The sequence below is a fragment of the Suillus bovinus genome (genome assembly GCF_016758785.1).
Source record: "Suillus bovinus strain UH-Sbo-P2 chromosome Unknown EDB93scaffold_15, whole genome shotgun sequence".
Lineage (NCBI taxonomy): Eukaryota > Fungi > Basidiomycota > Agaricomycetes > Boletales > Suillaceae > Suillus > Suillus bovinus.
This window is the reverse complement of record NW_024542071.1, coordinates 322,843-343,127: the sequence shown is the minus strand read 5'-3', so window position 1 is coordinate 343,127 and position 20,285 is coordinate 322,843. Positions and strand designations below refer to the sequence as shown.

The 20,285-nt window shown below is 48.5% G+C and overlaps 8 protein-coding genes across 8 annotated transcripts; 3 read left to right on the top strand and 5 right to left on the bottom strand.

Moving 5' to 3' along the window:
* Positions 1-598: 598 nt before the first annotated feature.
* Positions 599-3,948, top strand: EDB93DRAFT_1081918 (uncharacterized protein; the record flags this gene model as incomplete). The annotated part of the gene is made up of 12 exons (XM_041445659.1): positions 599-865; positions 918-990; positions 1,038-1,191; positions 1,247-1,458; positions 1,510-1,760; positions 1,818-2,048; positions 2,106-2,649; positions 2,705-2,932; positions 2,991-3,571; positions 3,626-3,709; positions 3,763-3,781; positions 3,833-3,948. The coding sequence occupies 12 exons, from the start codon at positions 599-601 to the stop codon at positions 3,946-3,948; spliced, it is 2,760 nt and encodes a 919-aa protein (XP_041309572.1).
* On the bottom strand, positions 3,949-5,050 carry EDB93DRAFT_210720 (uncharacterized protein). Its single transcript, XM_041455718.1, has 5 exons — positions 4,925-5,050; positions 4,629-4,853; positions 4,520-4,577; positions 4,203-4,473; positions 3,949-4,156 (listed from the first exon to the last, which is right to left on the bottom strand). Exons 1-5 carry the CDS (start codon positions 5,014-5,016, stop codon positions 4,092-4,094), a joined length of 711 nt encoding a protein of 236 aa, XP_041309571.1. The 5' UTR covers positions 5,017-5,050; the 3' UTR covers positions 3,949-4,091.
* A 112-nt stretch (positions 5,051-5,162) lies between these two features.
* On the top strand, positions 5,163-7,193 carry EDB93DRAFT_1239667 (rab-GTPase-TBC domain-containing protein; the record flags this gene model as incomplete). Its single annotated transcript, XM_041451667.1, has 9 exons — positions 5,163-5,697; positions 5,745-5,921; positions 5,975-6,045; positions 6,094-6,288; positions 6,342-6,456; positions 6,507-6,689; positions 6,737-6,864; positions 6,917-7,012; positions 7,062-7,193. 9 exons carry the CDS (start codon positions 5,163-5,165, stop codon positions 7,191-7,193), a joined length of 1,632 nt encoding a protein of 543 aa, XP_041309570.1.
* Positions 7,194-7,444: 251 nt separating this feature from the next.
* On the bottom strand, positions 7,445-9,694 carry EDB93DRAFT_1248622 (uncharacterized protein; the record flags this gene model as incomplete). Its single annotated transcript, XM_041452741.1, has 6 exons — positions 7,445-7,621; positions 7,678-7,760; positions 7,819-9,340; positions 9,392-9,482; positions 9,532-9,593; positions 9,641-9,694. 6 exons carry the CDS (start codon positions 9,692-9,694, stop codon positions 7,445-7,447), a joined length of 1,989 nt encoding a protein of 662 aa, XP_041309569.1.
* A 223-nt stretch (positions 9,695-9,917) lies between these two features.
* EDB93DRAFT_1270603 (uncharacterized protein) lies at positions 9,918-14,034 on the top strand (the record flags this gene model as incomplete). The annotated part of the gene is made up of 9 exons (XM_041454320.1): positions 9,918-10,147; positions 10,212-10,475; positions 10,528-10,730; positions 10,779-10,879; positions 10,933-11,577; positions 11,648-12,057; positions 12,110-13,485; positions 13,543-13,584; positions 13,635-14,034. The coding sequence occupies 9 exons, from the start codon at positions 9,918-9,920 to the stop codon at positions 13,724-13,726; spliced, it is 3,363 nt and encodes a 1,120-aa protein (XP_041309568.1). The 3' UTR covers positions 13,727-14,034.
* On the bottom strand, positions 13,920-14,905 carry EDB93DRAFT_1270585 (ribonuclease E inhibitor RraA/Dimethylmenaquinone methyltransferase; the record flags this gene model as incomplete). Its single annotated transcript, XM_041454319.1, has 3 exons — positions 14,411-14,905; positions 14,335-14,348; positions 13,920-14,300 (listed from the first exon to the last, which is right to left on the bottom strand). The coding sequence occupies exons 1-3, from the start codon at positions 14,715-14,717 to the stop codon at positions 13,920-13,922; spliced, it is 702 nt and encodes a 233-aa protein (XP_041309567.1). The 5' UTR covers positions 14,718-14,905.
* A 589-nt stretch (positions 14,906-15,494) lies between these two features.
* On the bottom strand, positions 15,495-16,148 carry EDB93DRAFT_1052525 (uncharacterized protein; the record flags this gene model as incomplete). The annotated part of the gene is made up of 1 exon (XM_041444707.1): positions 15,495-16,148. A coding segment is annotated over one exon (654 nt), but the record flags the coding sequence as incomplete, so codon positions are not given.
* Positions 16,149-17,409: 1,261 nt separating this feature from the next.
* EDB93DRAFT_1239663 (uncharacterized protein) lies at positions 17,410-18,515 on the bottom strand (the record flags this gene model as incomplete). The annotated part of the gene is made up of 6 exons (XM_041451666.1): positions 17,410-17,921; positions 17,973-18,047; positions 18,098-18,189; positions 18,240-18,280; positions 18,337-18,455; positions 18,503-18,515. The coding sequence occupies 6 exons, from the start codon at positions 18,513-18,515 to the stop codon at positions 17,410-17,412; spliced, it is 852 nt and encodes a 283-aa protein (XP_041309565.1).
* Between the last annotated feature and the right edge of the window lie 1,770 nt (positions 18,516-20,285).

The following is a 20,285-nucleotide window of genomic DNA, read 5'->3' as shown; positions in this document are numbered from 1 at the left end:
TCCTATGAGAAACTGGTTGTCATAGGCGGCGAGATAGTATTGGTGGATATCTTGGGATGCACAGAGAAATGATGATTGACGGGCAAGCGGTAGCCTGATACGCTGCACTGCACTTTTAAGGCCCCATTCTTCATGTGAGCGCGCATACCGCAACCACAATGTCAAATATCGGTGAGGTGCAATTACCGTGTTAACCGCCCAGAGGCAGTATCGTTTTACCAGTCATTACTTGGAACTTGGCAGGTAGGTACTCACCTGAAGGCGATTACCGCGCTAGAGATATGAGAGGAACGTGGAAAGCGCAGAGTAGCAGTGATATAACCAAAGTTCTATTGGTGCACGGCGCCCGCCACCATCACTTGTCTATTCATGATTTAGCTGTGCCTCATAAATAAATCCGTGCGAACCAAGAATTCCGGACCGTGAGTATACCGTCCCCGAGAATCATCCAAACGGTTTGTCGCCGACGGTTGCTTGAATACTAGGTAGTTCCTGTAGTAGGGGCGTTAAAGCGAGTAGAGCCACTTTGACCTACCGTCAACAAAACAAAAGCAAAGATTCTCACGATCTGGCAAAGCGCCTTTAGCATCCATCGTCCATGGCGTCCAAGAAAAAACCTGCGAAAGTGCCACCTGTTCTTTCTACCTCAAGAGACCTCGTACCAGTAGGGCCACGACATGTTCAAGCCTCAAAACATGGAGGTAAACGAGATGAGAATGGTCTCAAACCAACCACTTCTCGAGCCCTGGTGTTACGAAATGGTAAATTTGGAGCAAGAGGCACTGGGGAGGTTATGCTTTCAAGTAAAATGAGTGGTAGGGAAAAACTTGATTTACTTGCAGGCAAGTTGGGCAACTTGTCGATTGTCACGCGATCCGCTCATTCGAGGTACGATGATAGAGGACCTTGTCAACGAGCACGCGCGAACTGCTGTCATGTCACCTCTGAAATTGGCAAAATGCATCAAGATCGCAGACTCTCAGTTCAATGGTACGCGATCAGATGCCTAAATTATACCTTCGTCTCATGTGGTCTAGCATATTTGGATGATATCACTAATCTGCAAGACCCGGAATCTTTTCATCGTAAGATCACCGAGGAGCTCAATGCTCGTACACCATACGGAACAACGAAGAACGGCATAGAGGTACGATCAGATCCTTTCTATGTGGCGTCCATCATCGCAATCAGGTACGTCTAATGCTCTATTTTGAAATGGTCCAATAATCATATGCCGGCTATGTAGGATTCACAATACGTACATGGTTGCTTCTGCATGGAAGATCGTGCTCGACTCTTTGCGAGCGCTTGAGAAGTCCGGCCTCGATGACGCAACGGCTCACATCCAGTTGCAAAGGGATCAGGGGTTACTATCTCGTTATCTTATCGTTTGTGATTTGGTCTCTAACCTAGTTGATCTTGGTCAAAAGAAATTTTCTGTGCTTGCCACCACTACACGTACGGCAACATCTTCAATTTTGTGCATCACACGCTCTAACTATATGACAGCTCATTATGCTCGTTACTTCAAGGCGGTCGAGAACACCGATCCAGGTGAACCCGAGATGGCATTTGACTGGGCTGGTCTCAAGGATGCATGCAAGTCATTCTTAGACTCCATCATCATTGAGCTATGTTTCCCCAAGCAACCCTATCCGAAGAGGATTTTATACCACATTCTGCACGATGCAGTTGATGAGTCCCCAAGAGAGGCAAAACGTTTTCCTCAGACTATGTGGGATGCCGTCGGCGAATTATCTGTATGTTGTAGAACTGCAGGTCTTTTGGTCTCCCTAGCTGATCATCGGCATCCGTAGGTCGTGTTAGAACTCCAGGAGCTTCTTGATAGTCCTTTGTTAGGACCGCAGGGTGAGAAGATGAAGCAGACCCCTCGCAAGATGCCCGAGCAGTACGAGCAATGGCTTGATGCGCAGATATTTTCCCAGCAAGCATCGAATAACTACGCCAATTTCAAAGACCTCGTCTTTCCGCTCAGTCGCACTGAAGATCGGACAGTCCTCAAAGACATGTGGAAACACGTCAACGTGGTACGTTGTGTAGTAATTTTTTTATCGGTCCTGTTGCCCTGACATTATAAACTCTAGAATTACCAAAGCGTTTCTAACATGTCCATAGATACTCTTTGGCAGCTTGATGAAGCCCTCCGCCGTACACCTCAATGGAGTGCATTCTATGTCCCTCACTTTGCAGGCCAAGATTCAGATTCAGACGATGGGGGTAATTTGAGTTTGATCCCAGTCAAGAGCAAAGGCGGAAAGAAAGGCGGTGGACACAAGCGACCATCGAAGAAGTTGCTCGCTATTACCGACGGTCGTGGAGACGACGAGAGTGATGGCTCCATGCCCGACCTCCAATCTGTCTCCGACACCTCTGATGACAGCGACGACGATATGGTTGACTCTGACCAGAACTTTGGGGATGAAGACGATGACAGTGATGAGTACGAGACGGAATCTGAATATGATTCTGATGAAGACGAGCAATATCGCAATATGTTACGAGAGGCTATGGACACGGCAATGGCCATCCCCGAATTTTTCGATGCGAAGACAGAAGTGCCCGAGTTCGAAGCGATAGCTGAGGAGAAGAAGGGAAACCCATTCTTAAAGCTCCTTGGCTCTTTAAGAGGTCGAGTTAACAGCTCTTACGGTTATCATCCGCTTACAATGGTTGCGGAACACAGGACGCATGTTCTCATCGAGTGCGAAGCTCAGTTCTGCGAAGCGCAGTGAACCTCGCAAGAGCACTTTCACTCCCAAGACTACTGCCTCAAAGTCCAAGCCAGCTCCAGCCCTTAAGATTGATTTGTCCGGTATTCCAGAGGATGAGCTACCTCCGCTGCGACCCCTCCCGACTCCTCGGAACAAACGAGTGGCTAGGTCCCTCGGGGCCAAGCCGCCACATGCTGCTGGTTGGTGTCCGTCGATACTTTCCCGTGCATCCAGGCCTGATGTATCTCTATGCAGGAGCCCCTTCTGCGCAGCCTAAAGATACTCGCACGACAGTTGAAGAGGTTGACGATGAGGACGACGCCGATGCTGACACTGCCTCTTCTAGCAAGAAGAAAAAGAAAAAGAAGCCGAAGAAGAAGAAGACCGACATGGATCTGCCTGTCCTCCCCGAAGATGGCCCCGCGTCTCCTGTAACACCTGCAGCGCGGGTCGCATCTCCCCCCTCTAGTCCCTCAAAGCCGAATCCTGTTAGGAGGGCCAGCTTGAACAGCTCGGCGTCAACGCTTCTCAACATGTCGACTACTTCATTACCGCTGACAGAACAGACTACGGCTCATTCTGGTCATTCTTTCTTGCAGGAGATGTCTCAGAAGGAGAAGATCAAATCTCGTCCTGATCATGCCTCCATGTTCAGCCGCGGGTTCTTGGCCAAGGGCAAAGACAAAGCTAAGGATAAAGAGGAAAACAAGGATATGGTGAACAGCAAACACACGTGGTTTTCGAAATTGGGTAAGAAGACAACTGGGTACATGCATCAGCTGCTTCGCGCTGGAGACGACGAGAGACGGGGAGCAATGAAGTGGGAGAGTTTCCTCAAGGTGCTTCATTTTTTCTTTGGTTTCGACTCGGGGGATGTTCATGCGTGTCCACAGGTTATGCGTGACATGGGCTTTTCATATGATCCCAGTACCGCTGGGTCGTCTGTACGATTCGATCCGCCTGATGAAGGAGATAGGGTATGTTATCCAGTATCCAGCAATCCTACCATGATACTGAGCTGCTTGCACAGTCCATCACATTCCACAAGCGTATGTGCAACCTCGCCGACTTAGCTCCCTTTTTTATCTATATTTTTATAGCTCACCCGGATCCCACTCTGTACCCTGTGAAGATCAAGGAATTCGGTAAGAAGTTAAAAGATTACTATGGATGGGATGAAGAAGATTTCCTGAAGCGGGCCGCTGCTGCTGCGTAATTCCTTTTTGATTGTTTTGCTCAAATCATCCTTTGGGCCTTGCCTATCGATATGGTACATGATGTAATGCATGAGAATGTCCGTAGAAGTATGTAGACGAACTGCTCAGCCCGTCATGAGCAGCCGCCTGCGATATGATCAACTCATATGGGAGGCGGTCCTATGACCTTGATTGCAGCTCTATCTAGATGAGTCTTGGATGCTCGGGCTGGAGCACAATTAGAACTAGTCAGGCGCAAGGCTCCTACACTCACGGCGGCCAGTCTCGATTGCGCTAATCATGCCTTGTTGCCAGTTCTCAGCAAGTGCTTTGGACATGGCAGAGTCGCGGTTCCGCAAGGATGCACCACCATCTCGGAGAGAGAACCATAAGAATCGAATTAAATCCTCGCAGAGGACGATAATTTGAGCGGTGTCGGTGCCTCGGCGCTCATTTACACATGCAACGGTCTCCTCACTGGCCTCGTTTATTTCTTCCAATCGTGCGATGAAGCTTGCTCGAGTTTCAACACCTCCTCCATGCATCTGTGGGATTTCAGACGGACTGAGGATACCGACGGAAAGTGCTCACCCGGAAGAACTGGGAAGCGCTCGGGGGATTCGGCCGGCGCTCGATTTCGATCACGAAGCTGTTGCACTACATTTAATTGCTGGCACGGGATCATATATGATCAACTAACCAATGCGTAGCAAGTCGGTTCGGTGGACTGTTTGCAAGATCCATTGCCCATATCGCCCAGTTATGCAGTTCATCCCTCCAGTTATTGATCCACTTGGAAAGGGCTGTATTTAGGGCGTTACTGGCGGGGTCGCTTGCAAGGCTCTCGCGTAAATTCTGGTTGCATCGTAGTTTGTGCGTTTTCCACGACGCGATCTGACATTCCTTCGAACAATAACGTACCAGTCTACAAAGACCAGGATTAGCTAATATTTATTGCAGGCAATGAGGAGCGGCTCCTCCGCGAGTTCTACTTACCGGCAGCGACCGCATGTCTTGACTTTGTCGCGACCGACGTCAGTGTTGCAGTACATACACCGTCCTTTGAAATCTTTATCTTCTGAAGACATTGAAGCTTGAATACGGAAGAGAAAAGCAGCTGGCCTCCGAGTAAGCGGTAAATTTAATAGCGCGCATGTTTTGATTACATAATATAATGTAATACTTAATGCTTAACCACGAATGGGCAGATAATAACTTGGCTCGCCGTGACACGATGGCGGCTAAGCCTCCACCTGCACGACCGCACATTGGTCTGCATTCATCATTCAATGCGAAATCTAACGCAGACTGGGGAGAAGATGATGTTTGGGATAGTGGATCAGACTCTGAATCACCCCGCCAGTCCACAATCTCCAATTCGTGGCGGCTCCCCCCTTCTCCATCATATAGACGCCAGTCCCCGATAACAGCACCGAAATCAGTCCCTAGAGCCTCTAGCAACTCCTCTTCATCCAATGTCTCATTCTCCTACACTCATCTCAGCGCGCCAAGTCCAGGCTCCTACCCTTCGAATGCCGATACCTCTCAACCCGCAAAGGGTGGATGGACAATGGTTAGAAAATCTGGCACTTCACAAGACGCTTTATGTGCCAAGTTACCCAAAGATTCTGATCCAAATGGCGATGCAGACGTCGACAGTGACATGGTCGTAGGTGATTTCGAGCCAGAAATGGAGCAGGCTGGCACTGGCGTCAAAGCTAAACTAGACCAAGGCTCCATCAAATCTGATGTTATTGAGATCATGAACGGTATTAACTTTTATTAAGTTGCTTTCCACATCTAATCAGACATCTAGATCCATTTCACAGGTTTCTCTGTTCTCCTCAACCACCACCAGAACCAAGGTTTAATCATAGGATGGGTCATTCTCCACGTTCGAGTGATGCCGAGAAGCTCCTGCGGGAAAGCTCAATTCGCACAAACCGACGAATTAAATTCATTGATTGTCTTGGCAAAGATGATGTCAATATTAGTGCGCGCTCTTGTAGGCTTTCACTGATCATGTACCTGAGGTTTCACAAATAGGCGAACTCCGTAAATTAGCTTGGGCGGGTACTCCAAACGATCTAAGAGCTGCTGTATGGCCGATTCTTCTCGTGAGTTATCTTCCCTGTATACCATTACCTTCTAATGTCGATGCTTAGGGTTACCTCCCTTTGCCCTCGAATCTTCGAGCTTCTACTCTTGCACGGAAGAGAGGAGAATACTCATCACTGGTTGAATTAGCATTCGCTCGGGATCGCCAAGGTGTCGACCAACAAATATGGCATCAGATCGAGATTGACGTACCACGGACGAGACCTGGTGTACGTTTATGGATGCAGGCATCCACTCAACGTGTAAGTGCTCGCGATGTAATTCCGGCAGATGTTGATATTTCTGCCGCAAGTAGAGTCTCGAAAGAATTCTCTATGTCTGGGCAATACGACACCCAGCAAGTGGATACGTTCAAGGCATCAATGACCTCGTTACCCCATTCTTCCAGGTTTTCCTCTCCGCTTACATTGGTATGCCAAAGTTATTTCATGGTTCAGTGTAACGTTAAGATTACTGGCAGATTCGGATCCGGAAGAATTCGATATCTCTCTGCTCCCGACGGCTGTCCTGAATGCTGTCGAGGCAGACTCGTTTTGGTGCTTGTCACGTTTGTTGGACGGCATTCAGGATAACTATATCTCAGCACAACCTGGCATTCAGCGAAGTGTCAAGCGCATGGCCGAGCTTGTTGCACGTATCGATGGCAAGTTCATTGTCACCTGCGCACAATGGCTGCTGATGATCGAGCAGCTCCCCTGTATGCACACCTCGAGTCCCAAAATGTTGAATTCATGCAGTTCGCTTTCCGCTGGATGAACTGTCTTCTGATGCGAGAAATCAGTGTAAGAAACACGATTCGCATGTGGGACACCTATCTGGTTAGCTTGTCACCCTTTCATAGGATGTGCGTTATTGATCGTATGCTCCCAGGCTGAAGGAGCGGATGCATTCTCTCAATTCCACCTCTATGTATGCTCTGCATTCCTTGTCAAGTGGAGCGAAAAGCTCCGGCAAATGGATTTCCAGGTACGTCCACCTTTTTTTTTGTCAGGATTGCATATCTTACGTGTGTCAGGGTATCATCATGTTCCTGCAATCCCTCCCGACGCAGGACTGGGGAGACCACGAAATTGAGATGCTTCTCAGCGAAGCCTTCGTGCTCAATTCCATATGGCACAACGCTCAAAGTCATTTTAATGCTAAATAGCTGTCTTATCCATACCTCAACGGCGCAGCGTACGTGTAAGATATGGTCCGAAGTACAATCTATGATGCAAGGGGCGAAGGTGCCCGGGTCTTCAACAACTCGAAGGGAGCCCTTCTTAGAAATGCTCGCAACTATGCTAGATAATGCGATGAGTAAAGAATATGGAAATGCGCAGTGAATAGGCAGAGGTATACGAGGGAGTATGTAAAATTAGAGATGGAGAATATTAGAGACATGAAATTACAAGCCCCTCAATTCGACTCTTTGACAGCTGCTACCTCTCGATCCAAAGCATTCTTGAGCTCCTGAGCAAGCTCAGGCGTTTTTACACGGATTCGGAACGATGCCGGAGCACCTTCATCGTGTCCAACAAAGGATACCATCGTCTTCATCAGTGTTGGGGTTAGTGAAACGAATAACCTGAAGTTCTAGCAGCATGCATGGGTAAGCAACTGGAGTTGAATACGAAAGGGTGGAGACTAACAATGACAATCCTCCCGGTGGCACTGTTTCGCATGAGTGCACGTCGTGCGCCTGTCTCCTTATGTTTCTTCAAACGGAACATACCTATCAGAAGTCAGCAAGATTAATAGTGGATGATACCAAAACAAAGAAACATGCTGACCAATACCCAGTTCCTTCCACTCGGACTTGTCAGAAGTCTTTGAAAGCTTGAAGACTTTAGCCTTCACAGCGTACGTTGTTTCTTCATCTTCTTCACCCTCGCCTTCACCATCGTGATTACTAGTCGGTAGCAACTTTACATCGTCTGTGCCCTCGTCGCTAACAACAGGTTGCGACCCTGATCGACTGGCGGTGTCAGTTGGCGGAGAGACAGACTTGGTTGACGTTGACGGAGCACCAAAACTAAATTCCGTGGGGGCGCTCGCTGAAGACGCAGAAGTCCCATCTGCAGGCTTCGCGACGCCGAATCCAAACCCTACTGGATTGCCGATACTCCCTCCTCCCGCCTTCCCAAATGTAAATCCGTTTCCTTTTGGTGGCGAGCCTCCACCAAACGTGCCAAAAGCACTGGTGGGTTTGTCGGTGGCAGCAGATGCGAAAGCGTTGGTAGGTGGTGTGAAGGAGGAGCTACCAAATAGACCAGTGCTTGTGCTTTTGATTTCTTCGTTTCCCGTATCAGTTTTACCAGATACTTTGTTGAATAGGTCTGAGGACCCTGGGATGAAGAATGATGGGGTTTTTGGGTCAGTACTGTTACCAAATAATGAGGTTGTGGTGCCGAATGCTGATGTTGGCTTTAAGTCGGAGAACGTGGACGATGCTGCCTTGGATGACGCGAAGAAGTTGGGAATGCCTGAACTAGTGCCAAATGCGGATGAGGATTTTGAATCATCTTTATCTTTGTCCTTGCTAGGTGCAGATGCAGGTGCAGATGCGGCTAATGGGGCGAATGAAAACGGGCTCGGACTTGACGAGCCGGCATCATTCGGTTTAGTCCCGAATGAAAAAGCCGATTTCGGGGCTTCCGAAGTGCCAAAGGGAGATGGTGCAGGGTTGTCTTCGCTCATTTTGGCACCAAAAATGAAACTTGAAGTTGAGTTCGTGCTGGAAGTTGATGTAGAGAAGGGAAAGGCACTATTGGATGTCGAGCTCTTATCTGTTCCATTCGTGCACGAAGGAGGTAATGATGGAGAGCCAAAGCTACCGAATCCAGAGAAGCCTTTTGGAACGGGAAATCCAGTTGCTGAAGGTGCAGTCTTCTCGAGCGCAGGAGGGTCAGAAGCTGATGCCTTCTGGTTAGTGCCTTTGGATGAGCTATCAAGCTCTGTTTGGACGGTAGTCCGGAGATTCTTATAACTCTCAAGAAGGCCCGCGATGTCAATAAAGGGATCCTGGTCTACAGCTTTTTGGATTGCTGACAAAAAGGAGACGTTAAGACCACGAATAGACTTGTAGTAATTCAGTTCTGCGTTGTAATCTTCATCTGAAGTACTCGGGGATGCATTGGCAGTACTAGCGGCTTGTACAACCAATGCAAAGCCCTTCGTAGCAGCAGACACAGAGGGTGCAACGTTTGAGGTCGCGAATGAAGTGACGGCCGGAGGGGTGAACGAGAAAGGACTCGGTCCAGCTCCTGAGCCAAACCCTGTAAAACCACCAAATTTTGGGGCAGCAGGTGGTTCCTGAATGTACTTTTATTGGAAAGATCTGCAAGGCATTGACTAAGTACTCACCGAATCCGCGGGTGAAAGAGGTGCACTGGGGAGTCCGGCGAAAGACGAAGCCTTATTTGAAGCCATGGTTCGCTTAGGCAAACCACGTATTCTGGGTGTTACAGAATAAGCATTGTTTGCTACAGTTGCTGGACACTCACTGTCGCTTTGTGAGGACGGACTCGTCTGCCTTTTGGAAACCCTTGCCAGGGTCTTCGACTTCCTACTCGCGTCAATGACCAGCCAAGCTAATGAAAAGCACCATCATACCTCTATGTCATCGCCGTCGTCTTTGCTGATTTGTCTCTCTGCGCCTCTCTTCATGGTGGACAAAGCACACGAACAGACTGACCCAAGGCCCTTCAGGATTAATTCAAAGTGAAATAAATATTAGGTAATCAGGCAGATTGTCGGAGTTGTTGGGGTCACGGTCATGGTGCTAAACTGTTTCAAAGATACGCGCTATCCCTTTCTATCGACCTCACTTGGACTGCTCCGTGAACACGCCTTTCGCTCGTCGTTGATGTCGACGACAACCGTAACGGCCATGGACTCTCGCTCTTCATCACCAACAACACCTGAATCTTCCGACGGTCATCATCCTGTTGCCCTACACCATGACCATAACCTATCAACCTGGTATAACTCAATTCGTCCAAGGAAGACCTTTTCCGAGATTGGCATTTGGGACGAGTCTATGCGTAGTGTCATGAACAAACCTGACAACGAGAGGATGCTTCAGCTTGACGACCTAATAGATGAGCAGGCCTATGAAGAGTATGTCTCGAAAAGGTTCTCGTGTCCGATTGCTGTCGTTGACGTGTCATATACCTTGGTTTAGTTCTGCTTGTTCTGCTCCAGAAACTTCCCCTGTTCTACCTCAAGTCACTCCAGATTGTTTGAAACCGGATGAAATTTACCCGACAGGCGACAGCTGTGTTTCTACTGCGCAAGCTCCTTTACCTGAGTCCGAATATGTTGTTCCCTCCCACATGCAGATGCATTGTTCACCTGTAATCCCTCCTCCTGCTGCGCATTCACCTAAAAGGGATTCATCCACCGCTTCGCATCGAGTCGTTTTTCCTCCACGAGAATCTTGCTACAAGTGCGTCTCTCCTTCATTTGAGTATCCAGTTTTTCATATTTAATTCGTGAAGTCTTCCTATCCTTACCCCTAATATACCTAAGCACGGTACAAAGTCTCGTGTAGAGACTCAAGTGCGCGTTGCGTTGGACTTGGCGCATGCTAGCTCATCGTCAGGGGAACCGTACTTGTACGATAGGGTCGGTTCATGGAAATGGCTAAAACTTTCGCCAGGGACTTTCACCAAGAAGCGCACTCGTCGGGAAGGGAAGATAGGTACTGAGAATCTTCCCCTGTCCTTTGCACAAATTTATCATTAATCAGACCCTTCTCCCTTGGATATGTTACACCTTACCACGACTGTGACGTGCGCTACATCACCACACAATCGCGTGCTAAGCTGCGGAAGTTGTAGAAACCGAGAGGTCGGTACATCTCTATCATCAAGGTTCCATGCTAACTTTGTTTTCCCTTTTAGGCAAAGCGCGTGGCTAGGAAAATCGCGGCCCGTGTCAGACCCGCCAGGTCTGGCTCAGATACTCCAGAGGATGGTAATGAACGACTGAGAGGCAACAAGGAAGACACGACTAGCATCGTTCAGTTCAACTGCCCCGAAGTCCTTGACTTCGAAACAGGGTCGGTCGTGCTGCCCGTCCGCATCACGTGCTACTGCAGACATCACCGCGAAAAGGTCGGGTTTCATATTCATTTCACGATGATGGATCATACTGGACGCATCGTCGGATCGGGAACGACTCCTCCGATTATGATTACTGATGATCACAAGTCGACAACCAAGTCAAATTCTGCGTTCAATCCCCTCACTGAAACTGAAGTCAACTGGTCCCAGATAGCAGCGAGTGGAGAATTATCAGACAAGCGTGCACCCTCGAAGCGCAAGGCGGCGAACGTGAAAGGCCAGCCAAAGAAGCGAGCAAAACCATATGATGCTACTAGTAGAAACAGCCCGGTAAAATTTGTGAGAGAGGCTAGCTTCACACCGTCTCAGCCTTCTACAGTGCCTAGTTCCCGGTCTCCCACACCTTCTCGCCTTGTGCCTGCGCCGTCTTGCTCGTTATCTCAAATTGAAAATGGCACCGTTCCTTCTGCAGCTATGTTTGGTGTCAATGGATTCCAACAACCAGAAGACGTGCAAGCTAATTTATTCGTCGCAAATCCAGTAATATCGCCAGTATCAAGCTCCGTATCATCGCCTCTCGTTTCCCCTGTATCGCCGCCGATCCCACAACTTATTTCACAACCAACATCTTTCCTTTTCTTCAACGCTAGATCACCTTCTCTCGTTGCCCCACCTTACTCTCCCTAAAATCCACCGCCTTATACCCGCTTCTGGTCCCACACATGGCGGCATTGAAGTTACTGTCCTTGGCGAGAATTTCCATCATGTTCTTCAACTGAACTGCGTCTTTGGAGATGTTCCCGCAAGCTCTACGCAACGTTGGAGCGACAATACCTTGGTCTGTATCCTACCCCCTCGAGCCTCTCCGGGTATCGTCGCTGTTTGGTTCGAAGGCTTCGACAAGACAAACGATCCCTCGCTCCCTTCTCTATTCACATACACCGACGAGTCAGACAGGGCTCTGTACGTCACACCGATAACATGTTATATTTTTCGCTAAGTATTTCATTTTCAGGATGGAACTGGCCCTACAGGTCGTTGGACTCAAAATGACAGGCAAGATCGAGGATGCAAAGAACGTCGCCCGCCGTATCGTCGGAAATGCAGGAAACGAAGAGTCTCCGACATCCTCAGACACCAACGACATGATGCACGTCGTTGCATCTTCGTCTTATCGCGAAATACGACCACTGCTCTTCGTCCGGTCAGACGAAGGAGAAAACTTCGAGACCACGATCGTCAAGCTTCTTTCCATGATAGATATATCCGTTGATAACCAGTCCATTATCGCCACGAGCACCGCAGTTTCGCACTCTACGCCTGATGGGCAGACGCTTTTGCACCTCGCTTCGTTCTTGGGTTTCGCGGAGCTTACAAAATTCTTGATCGCGCATGATATCGACGTGGACGCGCGCGATAGGAATGGTTGCACTGCTCTTCATTTTGCTGTGTTGTCTCTATCTAAACCTTGTATGGAGTTGCTGGTGGCGGCTGGAGCGGACTTGGAGATTGTGAACGGACTTGGTAAAACCCCAGAGGATATTGCCCCTGAAGGCTTCTTTGATGATATCACCTCACGGCGTTCGCCCAGTGTCGAGACAGAAAGTCAAGATGAGGATGATGGTGAGAGTCAGTGGGGTGACGTGGAGAGTGACGAGGGAGAACTCATCGTCAAACGCCGACCAATGCGTACTTTCCGTCGGCGCACATTAGATACCACGGAACAAACAAGCCCTGAATCCCACACAGAGCAAACACCGGAACTACCCAGTAAAGACACAGATACCGAGTTACCTCCTAATGCAACGGACGAGAAACAAACAGCGTCTTTTGTGGATATGATCCAGCGAACACTTGCGCAGCTGCAGCCTCAAGGTATCATACCAAACATGCCTCAGCTTCCTCTTCCGCATCTGCCTGAGATGCCTGCTGTCCTTTGGGGCGCTCTTCCACAGATTCCAATGGTGTTCCCCATCTTCGTCCCGATAACGGGATGGCCGTTTCTCGGTGACAAGCGGGAGGAACAGCAAGTCGATGGGGAAGTGAGGGATGCTACTCATCCAGCAGCACGGGCGGCACAGGAACTAAAAGCAACCTGGGAGAAATGGATGGCTCTCGCTATTGCTACTGCGACACTCCGTCCGGTGCCTGTTGAGGAAGCGCCTCCGATGTATACTCCACGAGAGACGCTCGAGAAGCAACCGGAGGAGCCTGTGGCTAGTACGTCGCGCACTGAGGAGTCCTCTGCTTTTGATGCGGACGTACCTGCGCGTCTTACAGGCCCGAGCAGGCGCGTTGGTTATGCTACAGCTACAGCTCCTGTGCCAGCTCAAGAAGTGGAGTCGTATGGTTATAGGCCTGTGAATGATGTTCAGAAAGCACAGCATGGGCGTAAGTGTTGCTTCAGCATTTCAAACGACGATGAATCTTATCGATTTCTCTTTTTAGGCGACCGAATGCTCGTCCTGTTCTGGCTTCCTATTTTGCTGAGTATGCGCATTTCGTTTTCTATGAAATGTGTGACTGATTTTTTCCTCCAGTCTCTCTTCTTTGGGCTTTGCACCACAGTGTTCGTTTCGTTCTCCACGCTCTCAAGGCCACGCTTTCTCTCAAAACCGGTCTCCGTGCATGAATATTCTAGACATGTCATATGCGCACTTTCTTTACAAAAAATCATGTATCTGACTGAGATTGTCGAGGACCACGTTTGTACAGTATTCGAACCAGTATCAGTACTTAGACTTGACGTAGGATTTCTGTTAAATGACGCATTTATGCATATCCAGTATTGTAATGTGTATCGGAGACAGCCCAAATATCAGTTTCTATTTGCCTCTGTGCTCCTTGAAAGATGCCTGGATGCCCTTGCCGGCTTTAATATCGGCCATACACTTAGCATCAATATCTTGTCCCTTCTGAGCAAGCTCCACGACTTTGTCTACCATATCTACTGGCACGCAAACGACCCCATCTTCATCTGCAACGATCCAGTCGCCTGGTGTCACTGTAACAGGAGCGAATGCGTCAGGGCCATCGCCCACATCTTTGGGATGAATGGTGAGGGTGATATTTACGCCAGATGGGCGTACGAAAGGGGACTGCCCGACTGTCGAATGACCACGCGCAAAGACGGGGAAATCCGCTGCACGATGTTCAGCAAGGTCTCTGCAACGTCCAGAGATGACGACACCGACAGCTCCCCGAGCCTTGCGCTCCCGCAGTCATCAAACCACCCCAAACTGCATTCTTTATTTCTGTGCGACAGGACATGAGTGTAAAAGTTGGGACATGGAACGGGGAGTAGAACAAACTGAACGAGGTGGGGCGTTGACGACGACTACAGATCCTGGGGGTGCGGTATCTACGAAATGGGAGGAGAGCTTTGGGGCTGAATTGTCTGATGCGAGCACCATTTGGACGGTGTATGCTGGTGCACAGATCTTGACTTGGGAAATTGGGGAGAGCATATGAATGTCTGGGATGTGTCCTCCGTTTGGAGATCCGAGCTTTATGAGGGCATCTGATATTTCACAAGCGGAAAATTGTGATAGTGGACATGCGGAGGAGCGCGTCGAGGTCGACATGGCACGACTGGTGGCGAGCAGACGAGTCCTTGCGATCATGAATCAAGCAGTAGGTATGCCCGGCTGTGACCTGAGTTAAGTGTGTACATATAAAGGACGTAACTTCCCAGTACAGTATAGTACATGACCCGAAACCTAGTCAAGCTCCCTTGTCCTGCCTTCCTACTAATGACCGATCTAGTTTTCATAGTCAAGGATAGAATCATTGAAAACCGGAGAGAAGCGTAGATGATGTGAGATGTATCATGCGACTCAATGACCTCAGAACATACGGGCGTCGACAGAGAACAATGTCACGGTAGGCAGTCCTTGTGATACACATCGATTATGAATAGTCCTTCGTGTTGACAGCATAAGGAACAAGTACTACTATCGTCATAAAAGGTTGATAGAAACCCATTGCAAGTGAGTACTTATAGTATCGGTAACGACGCTAGTCCCTGACACATTGGACACTTATTCTCTGCGGAACCCACTACCTGGCAGTGGGGTGGGTGTCGGGCACACCCTGCGATAAAGCAACAGCGGAAATGGAACATATGGAACAAACTCTGCTCCAACAAACGACTTTATTTCCTCTGGTGTACAAGGGTCAGGCAGCACGGAAGCAGGGAAGGTGTCCAGCTTCATCCATATATCACCAGGCACACAATGAATGAACGGACGTTTCATGTGCGGAATGGCCAGCGAGAATGTTTGCAGTACTTTGAAAGGAGTACGCGCGATGCGCAACGGCAGCATGTAGGGTACCGAACCTTTATGTTCAATTTCTCTCACACAGTCGCACTGGGAGGGCAGGCAGGATCCGCTGAGGGATGTGGGAAAGAGTACGGTGAGGTGTTGGATGGAAGCGAGGAAAGCATATCCATGGGCAGACTCCACGAGGGACCACCATGGAGTACTGCAGTGACCCAATAATGTCAAACTTTTCGTGCTCCAAGGACGCAGATAATTTCTGTGGTCAATATTCAAGTCGACATTGGAGTTGTATACATTTTTGAGGCACTTTGAAAGAATATCTAGACTGTCAAAGTTGATTGCGAGGGATGGTACACCGAGGATCACTGGAGCTAGCAGACTGATATCGAGCTCCCAGTCAAGCTTAGCCATGACAGGGGGATAGAAGGGAACGAGTGGGTCTCGCACAGCCCCCCAAAACTCTCCGATGGACACCCTGTGGATGCAAGACGCGTAATCAAAAGCTAATTCATGTTGTTGATCAATGTATTTTTTCTGCATACGCAGAGCCCGTATGAAAGCAAGGAGGTGGCAAGCTTCCAACAATAATACCGTGTGCAGAAGTTCAGGCAGTACAGTGCGCCTGACAATTTTGGAGACCTTGCATAGTGAAAGGGCGGATAAGTATGGGTCTTTGGTGTAAGGGGCATATTGAGCAAAGGTTGGTCGTGCAGCATGCTCGAAGATGATGAGGGCAAGCTCAGTTGGAAGGTCGCTAAACCTAAATGAAATGGGAGTAGGTGGTTCCATGGCATGCGAGTAAGAGACGAAGCTGGTTTGACTCCTTTACTGTTGCCCATTGTCATCTGCACCCTATCGGAGTCGCAAATATTGTGCGTGGGACCACAAGCCGTGACCTGGTACCCAAACACCATACTTCAAAATTTGACAGTCCGCTGGCTGGACGCTTACGGTCCACGATCAGATTTTCAGTATCATCAAAACGGTTATGTGCGGGCCTACTTACCTGTAAGTTGAGTTCAGTAACTTCAGTATTAGGGAAACACCAGATGGCATGATGTACATAGATGGTGAGTAAATGAGCCACATGAACTATACCATATTCATTGTGATCTTGTGCAGTTATCTCAAGGCGGCTTTATCCGACCAGCTTAGAACGTATCTGAAATCCCTCACTCCATCGTTCGCAAAATGTTTTGACCATGTTTACTTTGCGTCTCCTCTGCCATCCGACGTGTCCCATCAACGCTCGCACAGCAGCGACGAGGATACGCTGAAGTAGCTGACAAAATTAGCCTTTCCCTAGTCCTTCCTCACCAGGTGCGCACGCTGTAACCACGGTTCATTTCCCCCCATGTCGCTAACTCCTTATAATTCTATTCCTACCGTGACTTCTTCCGGAGGGCAACGCCTCTAAGAAAAGCCTGTTCTGCATCTCGCCAACCGGGTCACTACTAGCGAGGTTATCATCTAGTTCAAGGTCATATTCGCCAGCTCAATTTTGCTCTCGATTTTCCTTTGTGTTTTGCGAGAATTTGTGTCACAAACACAGCCTGTGCCAAGACGATGGTTCTTGGTGTTATCTTCCGCAGTTTTTGATGTCATGGATTCCTCCAAGGGAGAACAGTTCGAATATGTTCAGGCGCAGCAAGGTTTACACTACTTCAGGCTGTAATTGCGGTCTCTCAAGGTCTTGAATTGGAGGTTACGAAATTCTGAATGGTTTATCTCATAGGCTGGCGAGACTCTGCACTCGCTACATAGAAATCGAGGCCCAGTCTTGAGATTTGTTGATTTCCTTGCCATTAGCAGTCGGAGGGGTTGAACCTTTTTTTCTTATACTACTTAATGTCCACTTGGGGCTACGCCCAATGTAGACAGCACATGCAATACTCCTGTGTTCTAGTATCGTTATTAACGTCGATATAATTATGAACCATTGGTAGAATGGGGGGTTGAACCATACTCCCAGAGCTATGACTAGATCATCATCAAACCTCCTCTAGCATCAAATCGACTGCGACGCTTGTGTCTACAATCTCATCACTGACCATTTCATCATGAAGTATTTCACCTCGCCAGTCGCAAATTCCACCAACTCTGTTTCCACCTTTACACTGCCCTTTTCGAAGACCTCACCGTTCCACAAAGATGTCCAACTTTCCGGAGAATGGGCGAACAATTTGTACTCGGAGCCTGAGAGACTGTTATTGACCACGCCTTTTTCGAGAGTTCCGACGTGAAAACCGCAAATGACGGAACCTGGCTGGGCAGATAACAGACCTGCGAGAGCCCTGGCAATGTGCAATTGTTTCTCCTCGCTGAAGAGGTGGAAGAATGAAATAGCGTTTATTACGCTAATACGACCATGAAGAGCGTTGAGGGATTTCAAGGAGGATAGATCAATAGCTGGCACCGGAGAGACATCGTCCGACGGCGCAGCTATGGAGAGAAATGCTGGATCAAAGACATCTCCAGGGATGAAGCATCCGGGGTAAGAAACTGGTGTCGTTTTGAAAAGTTCGTGGCTTAGTTCGAGAAAATCTGCACAGACAGACCATTAACGAGAATGATTGTTTGCAGGGGAAAAATTACCATTGAAGAGATCCGACGCAATGATGTTTTTGGCAGGAAACCCGTCCGCCGCAGCCTTTCTGGCGTCAGTACCAACTACAATGGAGTCAACATTATCTACGACAGAACGTTAAGATTTGACTTACAGCAACAACCAATGTCAAGTAACACGGCATTGGGGCGCTTGCGACCAAGCTCAAGGATGTGTTCATACACAGAAAGATTTGATATGTTCAACCTGAGGAACGTTGTATTTCTGTTCGGTGTGCAAATTCACTGAAAACATACCGAAGGAAAACAAATGAACGAATACAAGGATATGGTGCAACCTGTCAGCAGCAGATGGTTATCAGACTCATTGCGAAGTCATATGGGAATGACTTGCCTTGTATGCTTTCGCCTGCACCTCCAAGATATGTCTCTTCAAGTCTTCGTCGTCGTCAATACCGGTTTGCGCCTTGAAGAATTCAGCTTGTTCGGAGGACAAACTGTAGAGGCTGGTGTCTACCGTTGGCGCTGATGCAATCCGAAATGACACGTCGCCCAACTGCCTTGTGGAGCCATCGTGTTTAGCAGTACCTTCCATTTTTGTGGGGTGTAATTTGTTTTACTGCTGCGTTCTGCATCCTTTTTCAAGGTGACTGGATGTGAGCGTCTCCACAGCGGTCATTCATAAAATGACCGCTTACTACAGGTGATACGAGGACCCCTGGATATACGTAAGGCAGAAAGACCAACCGGGGCCATTCCAGATTTGTTTTGAGGTCTGGGGGCGGTATGCTTGATGCTTGATGCGCTCAGGAAAGATTCCAGTGTTTTGTCGTCAGGGGGGCTATCTTTATCGGGAAAAGTCCAAGCAAGTATGGCGAAGGCCTGATCCATGCCTGGACAATTTTCAGGATGGCAGTTTGTAGGTTATATTATGAGCTACTCACCTGAGCGACATTTTTGTTGATATTCTAATTCAGAACAAATCGAGAACGATCTGCTCGCAGTTTATAGGCATGACACCTTGTCACCGTCGGGTCCGCAACACCGTTTCTTTCGACTGTTGGACTAGCTACTAATTTCAGTGATCGCAGTCTATAGTCAAGGTAGCAAGAAAAGCGACCCACAGGCTTAACATCACGGATGAAAAGTATTAATGTGCCTCATATCTTGTTATGCATGATTACATGCATGACTATTTCACGAACTTTTAGGTGCGCACATGCCCCCTTAGATCACTCCCTGAGAATAAAGGGACAATTTGCCCTCAGCGCCGAGAACCAAGTGCTCGGTGGTCCTGGGCCTGGCGGTTCAGAAATTGGTCGACTTGAAGTTGAGGAGATTTAGTATATTTAGATTCTTTATCGTCATGGAGTGTTCCGAGAGGTTTGATCTCTCTCGACCTGTCGTTCTAGGCGCGCGTCCAGTACAGGCTTGAGTACTAATCAGGACGAAGTTGGTCTTGCCGGACCGCTGACTCGGAAGTCTGATGTTTTCCGACGATTCTAATTTGTGGATTTTTTGGCTTCATTTCTGGACATGAATCGTCGAATTTTCAGTCTAGTATCTAATTTGAAATCGCTAGGCCGAGCTCACCGACATTAAAAATACACCTTGAAGTACTATTGCTTACCAGCTGATACTAATCTCGCGTATCCTCCCCACATTCTGTCTGTCAAAACTTCAGCAAAACGAAACTATAATGCTCCAGATTTGCCCTACGAGCTTGGATAAATGCTGAACGTCAGCCAATGACCATTCTGTGACTGATTGGCAATTTGGCACCAAGTTAACTGGTACCTGGTGGTAACCAATCCGTAGTCAAACGCATCATTCTTGTGACCTATTACGTCATTATATCTGCACATATGTCATTTGCGCGTTCCGCAGTGGGCAGTTTTGAGTAACTAAAAAGCTTGTTGAAATCAACCCGTCGACATCGCAGGACCCTCTTCGGAGGGTCCTGGTCTAACGAACTTTAGGGTGGTGGAAACCCGTTAGCGTAACAGCGGGGAACACTAGAATGCCAATCGAGCGAACGGCAACAGGACATTGTGGATTTCTGAGACCCAAGTTCAAGATAAGCAAGCCAAAACAGGGTGATATAAATATCGTTGAAGTGGCGCTTGACGTAGTAAGCATCTGGCTTACACCCGGGTCCTCAAGACTCCAGCGTGACGTTGCATTCTTGCACTGCGTCGTGATCTTTGAGCTCGTGTCCGGGAAGCCAGAGGTCAGCTTCAGGGTGCCCGCGTGCACGACAGTCATAGTAGTATGTTCTCTAGGAGTCTTCGGCACCTGTCGCCGTGGTGATCGGTCCTACCAGGTCTTTGCGGTTCTCATAGT

Coding starts and splice junctions, on each gene's coding strand:
- EDB93DRAFT_210720 (XM_041455718.1), bottom strand. CDS start 5,016: ATGTCTTCAGAAGATAAAGATTTCAAAGGACGGTGTATGTACTGCAAC. Junction 4,474..4,519: donor GCGCTTCCCAGTTCTTCCGG/GTGAGCACTTTC, acceptor GAAATCCCACAG/ATGCATGGAGGAGGTGTTGA. Junction 4,157..4,202: donor CGCAATCGAGACTGGCCGCC/GTGAGTGTAGGA, acceptor ATTGTGCTCCAG/CCCGAGCATCCAAGACTCAT.